The 12,340-nt window shown below is 52.4% G+C and overlaps 2 protein-coding genes across 2 annotated transcripts; one reads left to right on the top strand and one right to left on the bottom strand.

The window, feature by feature from the left end:
* Positions 1-466: 466 nt before the first annotated feature.
* Positions 467-8,532, top strand: A1O9_04495 (uncharacterized protein; the record flags this gene model as incomplete). The annotated part of the gene is made up of 4 exons (XM_013406785.1): positions 467-833; positions 895-7,177; positions 7,244-7,689; positions 7,757-8,532. 4 exons carry the CDS (start codon positions 467-469, stop codon positions 8,530-8,532), a joined length of 7,872 nt encoding a protein of 2,623 aa, XP_013262239.1.
* Positions 8,533-9,116: 584 nt separating this feature from the next.
* A1O9_04494 (uncharacterized protein) lies at positions 9,117-11,287 on the bottom strand (the record flags this gene model as incomplete). The annotated part of the gene is made up of 5 exons (XM_013406784.1): positions 9,117-9,616; positions 9,679-9,814; positions 9,871-10,687; positions 10,746-11,068; positions 11,153-11,287. The coding sequence occupies 5 exons, from the start codon at positions 11,285-11,287 to the stop codon at positions 9,117-9,119; spliced, it is 1,911 nt and encodes a 636-aa protein (XP_013262238.1).
* Positions 11,288-12,340: the final 1,053 nt, after the last annotated feature.

Genomic DNA, 12,340 nt, shown 5'->3' with positions numbered 1-12,340 from the left:
CCACTTATGCTGGCTGGGACAATCTTCCACGACAACTCTGCCGGTACTTGATCGCGGTGTTATCGCATATATGTGGGCAGCTATCGAAGCCACCACCATAGGATCCACGTATTCATGCAAGTACAGAGGATGCAAGAACCATCGTGCTAGTTATGTGGCTCACGAACATCCATGTGCAAAGGGCCAATCACAACAATATCGGTCAGTGAATGGCCAATAGGATGCCCTCCCGCCTCGCAAAGACTACAGCAGTTCGTGCACCATGGCGGAAGGGCCGAGGCGGGTCATATCTTAAGTGAGGTCGTATTTCTCCTCGATTCTCGGCTGACGGGGGCCCACTGGTCCCGGTAACAATTATAGAGTCTGCTACTATATCCTCCGGATTTCGCTCGAGGAGGCTTTTGGCATACGGCAAACAGAAGTCCAACACTTCTGCTTGTACGATTCCCGGGTCTCCAGACTCACCATGGCAGACTCAACGATGCCTCAATTTCCTTCTCCTAACAATGACACATCCAATATGCCGATTGCTGTCGTCGGCATTGGTTGTCGTTTTTCAGACACTGCTTCTAATCCAGAGAAGTTTTGGGAGCTGCTGGCGCATTGTAGAAGTACCAGTGCTCCTACTCCGAAAGATAGATTCAATGCTGAAGCTTACTATCATCCCGAATATGATCATGCCGGGACGTGCGTTACAACAAAAGGCCATTACATGGCAGGGGATATTTCTGAATTTGACGCACCTTTCTTTTCTATCACCGCGAACGAGGCCATGTCAATGGACCCTCAGCAAAGGATGGCGCTGGAGGTTGCGTATGAGGCGTTTGAGAATGGTAAGCATGATCCGCACGTACTTTTCGCACATCTGGATCGAGATTGATCGTATATATGCAGCTGGAATGCGACTCGAAGACATCACAGGTTCCAACACCTCCGTCTATATGGGCACCTGCACACAAGATTATTATGATTTACTTATCAAGGATTCTGAACCAACAAATGTGCACTCCGTAACTGGTATCAGCAAGTCACTTTTGGCCTGCCGCCTGTCTTGGTTCTTCGATCTCAGAGGCCCAGCCTTGACGATCGACACGGCATGCTCATCTTCCTTGGTCGGCGTTCACCTTGCCTGCCAGAGCTTGCGTACTGGTGAGAGCCAAACGGCACTTGTCGCCGGCACCAACTTGATTTTCGCCGTAGATACCATGGTATCTATGTCAGCCATCCATGCTCTCAGTCCGGACGGTCAATGTTACAGCTATGACCACAAGGCCAATGGTTACGCCCGAGGCGATGGCATTGCCGCACTTGTTCTTAAGCCTCTTGAAGCAGCACTGAAAGATGGTGATGTTATCCGCGGCGTAATCCGTGGCTCCGCCGTCAACCAAGATGGTGGAGCCTCTGGCATAACCCTTCCCGTTGCGGCCGCACAGGTTGACCTGGTGAACACGGCCTACCGAAATGCAGGCCTTCCCCAAGACCAGACAGCGTTTTTTGAAGGCCATGGAACTGGCACAGTTGCTGGTGATCTACAAGAAACCACAGCTATGGCGAAAACCATAGGGCGGTACCGCTCCAAAGAAGTCCCACTCTATATCGGCTCCTCCAAGGCAAATATTGGCCATATTGAAGGCGCAAGCGGGCTGGCTGGACTCATCAAGGTCATCTATTCCCTTGAGAAGGGTATGATTGTTCCAAATGTCGGGTTCGAGCATCCACCGACGCCAATGTTGTTCGATGAGTGGAACCTCAATGTCGCAACGGAGCTGATTCCCTGGCCACTCGATGGAGTACGCCGTGCTAGTTGCAATGGCTTTGGATTCGGTGGAACAAATGCCCATGTCATTGTCGATGATGCTTACCACTTCCTCAAGGAGCACGGTCTAAAAGGAAACCACAACTGCGTGCTCAGTGAGGCGGAAGGCTCACCACAGTCTACTGCTGACTCCGGTGTCGGCATGGTTCCAAACATAGATTCCGAGGATGAGGGCCAATTACCAGACGCTATGGACGCAGATATAAAACGCAAAGAGGCCAAACTGTACACTCGGCCGAGGCTTCTTGTATGGTCGTCCGGAGAGAAGAAAGGCCTTGAACGCACATTCACAAATCTTACCCAATATCTGAACGAAAAGTCTGCCGCTGAGAGCAAGACCGAACTTATAGATAGACTGGCGCTCACGCTTGAAAAACGGAGAAGTATTTTCCCCTGGAGGACGTTCTCCATCTTATCGTCATTACAAGATCCTGAGGTGCAGATGAAAGACTCGCTGGTGGATCCCGTCCGAGTCAAGGGGTCACCAAACCTTGCATTTGTGTTCACCGGCCAGGGGGCGCAGTGGTTTGCCATGGGTCGTGAGCTGCTCTCCTATAAAGTCTTCTCTGAGAGCCTCACAGCCTCAGACGAGGTGCTGCAATCGCTGGGTAGTCCCTGGTCCATCTTGAAAGAATTGGCCAAAGACGAAGAGACTTCTAGAATTAATGAGACAGATATCAGCCAAGCATGCTGCACATCTTTGCAATTGGCCTTGATCGATCTGCTACGAAGTTGGAATGTCTTACCAAAGGTGGTCATCGGCCATTCCAGCGGTGAAATCGCCGCGGCGTATGCTAAAGGCGCTATCAGCCGTACCTATGCCATGAAAGCAGCATATTATCGTGGGATGGTTGCTTCTAAGCTGGGAGAACACGTTCCAGATTTGAAGCTCGGCATGCTTGCGGTTGGCATCGGTGAAGGTCGGATTGCACCTTACATTGAGTCAGTCAAGGACAAAGTCACCGTCGCTTGCTACAACAGCTCATCAAGCTTGACACTATCTGGTGAAGTGAGCGCCCTGGAGGTGGTCGAGGGTTTGTTAAAAGAAGAATCCATCTTCGCCCGAAAACTCAAAGTTGACGTTGCATATCATTCGCACCATCTCAAGAAGGTGTCCGACCAATACCTCAGCTCGATGGGTGATGAGCAGCCTCTCTCAACTGGAGATAAGGTTGTAATGATCTCGACGGTCACAGGCCTTCCCATCACGGATTCAATGCTCACTCCAAGTTACTGGGTGGATAACCTGTTGTCACCGGTGAGGTTCGATCAAGGGGTGCGTAGCATCCTCAAAGACAAGGGTGCCATTGATCTACTAGTCGAGATTGGGCCCCACGCAGCACTTCAAGGACCTTTGAAGCAGATCCTAGCAGAAATCAGTCAGAACCTCCCTTCCGTTTCTCTGCTACATAGGAAACGTGATGCAGCCGTTACCACCTTGGAAGGCATTGGACGTATCTGGCAACATGGTCTTGATGTCAACTTGACACTGGCAAACTCCCCAGGCGGCGTTCAGGCTGCCGATGTCGCGCCGCTGACCGACCTCCCACCATACGCATGGAACCATGAGAACCGATATTGGTGTGAGTCGTCCATATCGCAGGATATTCGATTCCGAAAAGACAAGCGACATCACTTGCTCGGTCACCGCATTCCCGGAAGCGTGCCTCAAAGTCCTCTCTGGAGAAATATTATTCGGGTTTCGGAGAGTCCGTGGGTTCAGCATCACAAAATTCAGGGAACCATTCTGTATCCTGCGGCTGGGCACATTGTCATGGGTATCCAGGCGATGTGGGAGTATGCGGGCTTTCCTCTTGACATTGACGGATTTGAGCTCCGAGACATCAAGATTGAGAAAGGTCTGGTCGTGCCTGACGATGCCAATGGCGTCGAGACCAATCTCCAACTCACGCCGGTTAAAGTTGGCACGGCATCGAACGAGGTAGTTTGGTATGAGTTCACAGTCTACTCGAGATCCGATTCCGATACCTGGGAACAGCACTGTTCAGGTATGGTCCGCTTGAAACCTAAGCAAGAAGCAAATTCGCTCTTCAACGACGAAGAGGCCGTCGAGATCAACTCCATGAGACAAAAGCACGCAGACATCAAATCGCGCTGCACCAAGTCCGAATATCCACGCCAATTCTATGAGTCTTTGTCGACATTGGGCTATCAGTACGGGAGCGTCTTCCGGGGACTCACGGAGATCAAATATGGCTACATGGAAAGCAGCTGCGTTGCTACAGTTCCAGATACCAAAGCCATCATGCCATTCAACTTTGAGCTGCCGCACATTGTCCACCCTGCATTCCTTGACAGCATTTTCCACATGTTGTTTCCGTCTCTGATGCCGGAGGGTATGCACATGAGTGCTGTGGGAGTGCCTACGTTTTTCCAACATATGTACGTCAGCGCAGACATCAGTCGGACGCCAGGAGACAAGGTTATTGGTTACTCGGAAGCTATTCCTCCTCTGAGCAGAGAGACTCACGGCAATCTGGTGGTCGCCGATGCTGAATTCACCAAGCCAATTCTCGTCATCAGTAACCTCACCTGCACAGCCGTGGCGTCGTCGGGCACAGGCGACATGTGGTCCCGCAAGCTCGGTAGCAGGCTCGAGTGGAAGAAAGACGTCAGCGAGCTCAAGAAAGATGCGGAGCAAGTCTTTGTGCCCGGACCCACGACTGAGCTTCTTGCCAGCTATCCGTATGTGGCTGAAGAGCTTGAGTTTGCTGGTCTCGTCTACGCGAAGCGCGTTCTGAAAGCGATACCACCAGAAGACGTTGGATCACTGAAGCCACATCTCCAGCTCTTCTACCAATACTGTCAACACAACTACGAGCTGGCTTCGCAACAAAAGCTTCCCCTTCAAAGCCCTCGTCTGGACTGGATGAATCCTTCTAAGGAAGTGGAAGATGAAATATTGGCTCGCGTCTCAGCAGCCACAACCGACGGCGCGCTGTTATGCCACCAGGGCGAGCATCTCGTAGATATCTTTCTTGGGAAGACGGATCCTCTAGAGATCATGATCCAGGGCAATCGCCTTCATGCCATTCACGGACAGCATCTAGGTTGGGAGATTGGGCACCACCATCTGGCTGAGTATGTGGATCTCCTGGCCCACAAGAACCCTGACATCAACCTCCTTGAAATCGGTGCTGGAACAGGCGGAACCACCCAAGCCATACTGGAGAAACTCGGCGGCAATAAGGGTGACTCACCTCGCATGCGCTCATATTGCTACACTGATATCACCAGCGGCTTCTTCGAAGATGCCGGCGAGAAGTTTGCGCCATGGTCCGCCTACCTCGATTTCAAGAAGTTGGATATCGAAAGGGATCCCATCGAGCAGGGATTCGAGGCCGGCAGCTACGATGTCATCATTGCATCGAATGTTCTGCATGCAACCAAGTCAATGGATGAAACCATCTCGCATGTCAACAAACTACTCAAACCAGGTGGCAAACTGATTCTGTATGAAATCACCAACCCTCTGATCCAGAGAGTCTGCATGATCTTCGGCACACTTCCAGGATGGTTTGCCGGTGCCGACGAAGGAAGGCGGCTGTCACCGTGCTTGACATACAAACAATGGGATGACCTACTGATCCGCAATGGCTTCAGTGGTATTGATATCTCGGCCCGCAGCATGCCCAAGATCGAGGAGCATGAGCAAAGCTTCATGGCGTCGACCAAGAAGCCGACTGACGGCGATGCGAACCTCCCTGCCGAAGTGTTGTTAATCCAGCCTGAGACTTCCGGAACCAACAAAGATTTGAGTCAGAAGTTGACGCAGGCTCTCCAAACCATTGGCGTGCAGGCGTCGAGCCACACCATGTCCGAGGCTTTACGTCTGGGCGTGGCGAAGAAGTTCTGCATCTTTACGTTGGAAGCAGAAGTCCCATGGCTCATTGATGCTGACGCAGAAGCATGGCATACTCTCCAGGAGTTGATCCTCCGATCGAGACGTTTTCTGTGGCTCACAAAGGGCGCAACAGATGGCCAATCTCCGGCTTCAAGTCTCATCACTGGACTTAGTCGAACCATCCGAACAGAAAACCCGGGGCTCATTCTAACCACTCTCGATCTTGACCCTTCCTGGAGCTGTGACGACGAGCGGAACATTGAGTCGATTCTTAGAGTCCTGCAAATATCCTGTACCAAGAAGGAGGAGGCGGACCCAGACTGGGAGTATGCTCTCCGAGATGGAGTGCTGCAAATTCCCAGGTTTATCGAGGATGTGCCAACGGACGACATGCTCCACAAGATGACAAATCCAAGCGACCCAACCCACGGTCTGTTGAAGCAGAAGGAGCGTCCGTTGAAGATCGAAATGGGAGCGCCGGGGATGCTCAGCTCATTCAGGTTCGTCTCGGACGAGGGTCCGGCCGGTCCCCTTGCGGAGAACGAAGTAGAGATCGAGGTCAAGGCCACCGGTCTGACGCCGAGAGACGTTCTTATTGCAACCGGTCAAGCACAACTGGACGAACTGGGATCCGAGTGCAGTGGTGTTATCACCAAGGTCGGCGCCTCGGTCAAAGCGCTCAAGCCTGGCCAGAGAGTCGTTACATGGCAACGCCATGAGGGATGCCTGCGGACGCACCTTCGGGCTCCAGAATCCCTGGTCTTTGAGTTGCCCGAAGACTGGTCCTTTGAGGACGCTGCGTCTCTACCAGTCGCTTTTGCAACAGCCTGGTACTCCCTGGCGCAGCGGGCACGGCTCGAGAAGGGCCAGAGCGTGCTCATCCACAATGGTGCCAGCGCGGTGGGCCAGGCGGCCATCACGGTAGCCCAGCATCTCCAAGCGGATGTTTTTGTGACCGTGTCCAACAAAGAAGAGCAGTCTGTGGTGGAGAATTACAATGTCCAGAGCGATCGTATCCTGAGCGCCAGTGATGTGGGCTTCGTAAAGGGTGTCAAGCGCCTTACGAATGGCCAGGGAATGGATGTGGTGATGAACTCGCTGACAGGTGAGGCCCTTCGTCAGACGTGGCATTGTGTTGCTCCATTTGGCTGCTTCATCGAGCTCGGTCAGGAAGATATACTAGGTAATACCGGTCTGGACATGGGTCCATTCAAGCATAACATCACGTTCGTGGGCGTCAACATACTTGAGCTATCCCGCAAGCGAGAGAACCTTGCCGCCTCGCTCTTCAGTTCCGTTTGGGAGCTCTTGCGTCAAGGACATATCAAGCCCCTCCATGCCGTTTCGAGTTTCAAGTATTCGCAGATGGAGGATGCCTTCAACGCCGCGAAATCTTCAAACCAGATTGGCAAAGTCGTCGTCACCGTTGAGGAGGAGGATGAAGTTCTGGTAAGACCCACACCCCCAATCCCATACCGCCGCTGCCGCAAGGCAATGTTAACATAAAATCTACAGATCATGGCTCAGGGTGTCCAAGCTCTGAGCTTGAATCCTGACGCCAGTTACGTGCTGGCTGGTGGCACTGGTGGCACTGGGCCTTCGATCGCCGCCTGGTTGGCAGATCATGGCGCAAAGAACATCATCGTCCTGTCCCGCTCAGGAATCACCAGACCCGATGCCAAGGAGGTGTACAGCGCGCTCGGCGTCCGTGGCATCACCATCGCAGATATACACTGCGATATTACAAACGCGTCGGCCATGGAGGCAGCGGTGAAAGAATGCGAGCAGAAGATGCCCCCAATCAAGGGTGTCATCCAGGGAGCCATGGTCTTGGAGGATTCTGTCTTTGACAACATGACATACGCAAATTGGAGGCACTGCATCGATCCAAAAGTTCTAGGCACGTGGAACCTGCACAACTCACTGCCCAAGGATATGGACTTCTTCGTGTGTCTGTCGTCGATCGCGGGCTGCGTGGGCAGTCGTGGCCAGTGCAATCATGCTGCAGGTATGTTTCCAGCGAGTGTTGATTTCGTTCCGTACCGGACCCAGTTTTGACTGACACTTGTTTCCAGAGAGCACTTACCAAGGGGCGCTTATGGAGCACCGCCGCAAGCTGGGCCTGCCAGCGTGTTGCATTGACACCGGATCACTTTTGGGCGTGGGCTGGATCGCGGAGAACATCGAAGCAGCTGCCATGTCGTATCTGCGGTCGATCCAGTATCTCGGCATGCGGTTCGACGAACTGCTACTGTTGATCCAGGCGGCTATCACGGGGTACACCAGCGAAGGCTTCCGTACTCCCACCGTGCTCGCCACAGGCCAGGGCACCGGAGGGCTGGTGGTGCAGAACGACGCGGAGCCGCCGTACTGGTTCGAAGATGCGAAATACCGGTACCTGAGAATGGTGGGCACGCATCTCGACAACACCGCCGGCGATCAGGGCGGCGACAGCATCCCCGTATCCGCGCAGCTGAAGGCAGTCTCGTCCTTCGACGAAGCCACCGACATTGTAGTCACTGCCATCACGAACAGACTGGCCAAGCAGTTGCTCATGTCGCCTGAAGACCTGGACTCGTCAAAGGCCATTGGACGACTGGGCGTGGACAGCTTGATTGCCGTTGAGCTGCGGAATTGGATGTTCAGGGAGCTCGGCTCCGATGTCGGCATGTTCGAGATCCTCGGCGGTGACGCCATGTCTTCCCTCGCCGCGAAGATCGCCCGGACCTCGAAATTCCTGCCCAAGACTTTGGGCGAGGCTGGCGGCGGTCAGGAGAATACAGAGGAGGCCAACGCTTTCGACGTCAAGGGTGCCATCACGTCGAGCCATTTCCCGGAGCTGAATTCCTGAGCACCCTGGGCAATATCTATCATTCTTGTGTGTTCAGGGGAATGAACGGGGAGAGGGGGGGAGGGGCTAATTAATATTTCTTTTTGTGATCACAGACTGAAGAATGGGTTGGCTAGATTTTCGCCTCTACACCATACAATTACACTACATAGACATGTAGGCTATATGACTGATGAATTTATTAACTATACTTGAGAAGCAGCTCCAGTATTCCAGAAGTCTTCCACCAAATATCGCTAGATATCTAGATGACAATGCATGGTACTTTTTCTGCATCGTTCATGGCACAAGCACCATGGGATTCCCTGCTAACATGATAGCGGCGCTGCTTGAGTATCTTTATGATTATCTAGCTTAGTGTAACTGCGGTGCCTCCTCCAAGGAGAGAATTGAGCTGGGACAGATTATCGATGTAAGGCTCCGAGTGTGAATGGGCTACGGAAGCTTGTCAAGCAACTTGGAACGTTTTATTATTAAAGCGATAGAATGTCCCGCACTATATACTAGCCTTAGGAGCCAGGAATGGCCCGGAAATCATATGTATATTCCCTTTCGCCTGCCTCGCGGGCCGCCCAATCCCCTATCTACTCCGACCACCAGGTCTTATTCCACTGTGCGTAGGTCAAACCGGGGTCCAGAATCGGGGACTGATCTTGGATGGCGTCCGTAAGGGCGGACTCGTCTACAGCACCATTCCAGCAATGGCGCCGGAAGCAGGCGTTGCAGACGTCTGGGAGCTCGAGACCCGCTCGAATGACGGATTTCTTGATCACCGCACAAGCGAGGCATGATGGCCAAGTCCCGTCGATGGTGCCGTTACCGTAGGTTGCTGCGTTGAAAGAGTTGTTCATGACCATGTCGAATTGGCTGTTGGTGAAGGAGGACTGCAGGTAGCTGTAGTTGGAGTATTGTGTCCAGGCTGTGTTCGGGAGGTACAGGACCAAGGGGTCTTTTGACCCGCGCTCGGAGGTCTTGTTGCATCCGAAGAAGGTTGGGAAGCGGGTGAGGTTCAGATTGACCATTGTGAGTGATGACGGGACCCGGGGGAATGGTATTCCGCCTAGTTCGGCTGAAAGACCAGTGTCTGTGGAAGTATCAGTCCGCTGTTTCCTTCTTCTAGATGAGGAGGGAGGCCCAGAAGCTTACTGATGAAATTGGTGCCGTTTACCCACGAATACTCTCCGTCGAGACTTGAATCGTACGCAATGATAAAGTCAAGTTCGCGCTCGGGGACGATGAGTGGTCGCAGAGGGATTGTTTCGCCTGTTTCACTGCCATCGACCTGTTCCAAGTTAGTCGAATTATGGACTTGCCATACCACCGAGAGAGAGGCCATACAAGTAACAATTCACCCACGTCGGCCAAATTATTTTTAGCGCCGTTATATCCCTGGAACGGATTGGGATATGTGGCCCACAGCGACTCGTTAAATGTCTGGTCGAACAGGGTGGCAGTCTCGTTAACTGCCTGCACAAGCGGGCTATCCCCCTGGTCCTCTGGGATCACAATTGTATTGGAAGGATTTTGCCTTCTTGATAAGCTGAGTGCTTGGAGGGACCTCTTTGCGAAGAGCGGGATATTGTACCACGCATCGATAAGCCAGAAATTGAATGCATTGGCTGTAGACCCTTGGACAAAGGTGAACTTGTCGAATCCCACGACGCAAGAATCATTGGCCTGGGGCATGCCGTTGCTCATAGAAGTCCCGAGCCACTTCGTCGGCATGAATGCCTGAACACGCCCGCCGAGCCAGCTTCCAAACTCGAAGGGGGTGATCTCAAAACTTGTCAAATTGAACTTATTGGTCGCGTTGGGACCCGGGAATAGAATACCACCGATGTTCGGGGATGTGCCTGGGATAACCTCCGCAAGAGTCATGATCGGCATGGGACCTGTCCCAAGAGAGAATGAGTGGTTTTGGGCTGTCAGGTCAGAGTATGACCGGTAGCGCCATTCCCGAGGCAGATACTGGCCGAACTGCTGACCAAAAATATCAACGACTGAGACAGAATAGTTGGCTTCGGCTTTCGCTCCGGCATTCTCGAAGAGTTCGTCAAAGTATTGTGTGGAATTACCGGTCGGACCGATGTCGTAGTCCTCCGTGAAGTTGATAGTTTGCCCAAGTCTCTCAATGGATGTGAAATTGTTGCTAGCCCTAATGGAATTATGGTCAGCTACTGGTCCTTCGAAAGACATGTTTGGTTTTTACTGACAGTGTGGCCACTGTCAAGAAGCCGCCACCGCTTAGGCCTGACAAGTAGGTAATGCACTGCGTAAGTCCTCCGGTCCCAGCCTTGACAGCTGGTGGGTAACGAGCGTCAAAAGCTTGCCATAAGCCTAGGCCACCAAGTCCAGATTGAGATCCTCCACCGGATATCGCAAGACCCACTACTGGAGCATTGGTCGCATTCAATTTGGAAAGGTACTGTGTGACATTGAAGCCGGTCAAGTTGGTTCGGGGAAGATAGGTCTTCAAAGAATCTATGACTGATTCAAGACGACGAGCTTTCCACTCTGCTTCGGCCTGCGAGAGACCCTGTTGCGCACATTAGCTACCCTCTGCTGAACCCAATGGCATATCAGTATTTGGATATGGGCTCATTGTTTCATGGCGACGTACCCCATCTGCCGACCTGACCTTAACGTCAGCGGTGCAATTGACCTGGCTTGGTACGTAGGGGTCGCTTCCTTGCTGTGCGGAGGCTACATTCGCAATGGGCAGAGAGAGGAGAAGTGGTGCCAGAGAGAACAGCATCTTTTGGTTGCGGACCGTTGGTCAAGCAACTTTGGCGGTAAACGGAAGATGTGAGTGATCTTGAGTGAGAGCGAGGCAATTCAGAGTGTTTATACGTCCGATCCATGCTTTCAATAGGGTTCCATCGGCCTCGATGGTTTTCAGCATTTGTGCCGCCATCCGAGCTTTGGGAGATTTCCATATATACAGACATCATCGGTCCCGTCTGAGATTTCGAGACACCCAGAGATCGCATAGATCATTCGGCTGGTGGTCCGAGCTGAAAACATGGTTCAATAATACGGGGATATGCGGGGCGGTATCCCACAAGGACTTGTTGAAAGGCTACAGACTTGACTCCAATAGACCAGAATATGCCATGAGAAGGCTTTCTCATCATGGCTATGTTCAATGTCAGGAGTTGCTGCATCCCAAACGTGGTACGTACGAGATGGAATGCGTCCCATACGACGTCCTTGAATGCCATCCGAGCTCGCGTGGCTAGCCTTTTGCAGCTTCAAGTTGCTTAGAAGCACAATAACTAGTCAAGGCTCTGTGTCGTCGAGCTAACCTATTTAGTGCATATTGAACCCTTCCATCTTCAAAAGGACCCGAAAGCGGAAGGGCGGGGAAGAACTTGCCTATACACGAGTATTCGTAGTCACATAATTCCACGCGCATCTAAGTTCAAAACCTTTGCCTGTACCCGTACGCTATACCGTAATCTGGAATTCAGCTGGACGCAGCTTTATCTCATTCTTCGTCACTAGATTCTTTGTGTGCAGAGCTTATCTATCCACTGGTGCCCGTTGGGACAAACTCAGCCTGCTGGCACATGTCCGCGCGTTGAGACTACGGCCTTTCTAGGTCGTGCTCCGATCTCAAGCGACCAACCTCGTCCCTATTGGCTTGTGCAATTTTCGCCAGCTCGTCCTGGTAAATCTTTTCTTCCAATTCGCGGTCCACTTGCTTCAACCATTGGCCATTTTCAATCCGGGCATCTCGTCGGCGATCGCTGAACATGCTGTGAGCGGATATGGGGCCACGCTTTTCTCTGAAACATTTGCAGAACCA

This window comes from Exophiala aquamarina (genome assembly GCF_000709125.1).
Source record: "Exophiala aquamarina CBS 119918 chromosome Unknown aczIA-supercont1.3, whole genome shotgun sequence".
NCBI classification, from domain to species: domain Eukaryota; kingdom Fungi; phylum Ascomycota; class Eurotiomycetes; order Chaetothyriales; family Herpotrichiellaceae; genus Exophiala; species Exophiala aquamarina.
Note: the sequence above shows the minus strand (reverse complement) of the source record. Positions and strands in the feature narration are given on the sequence as shown.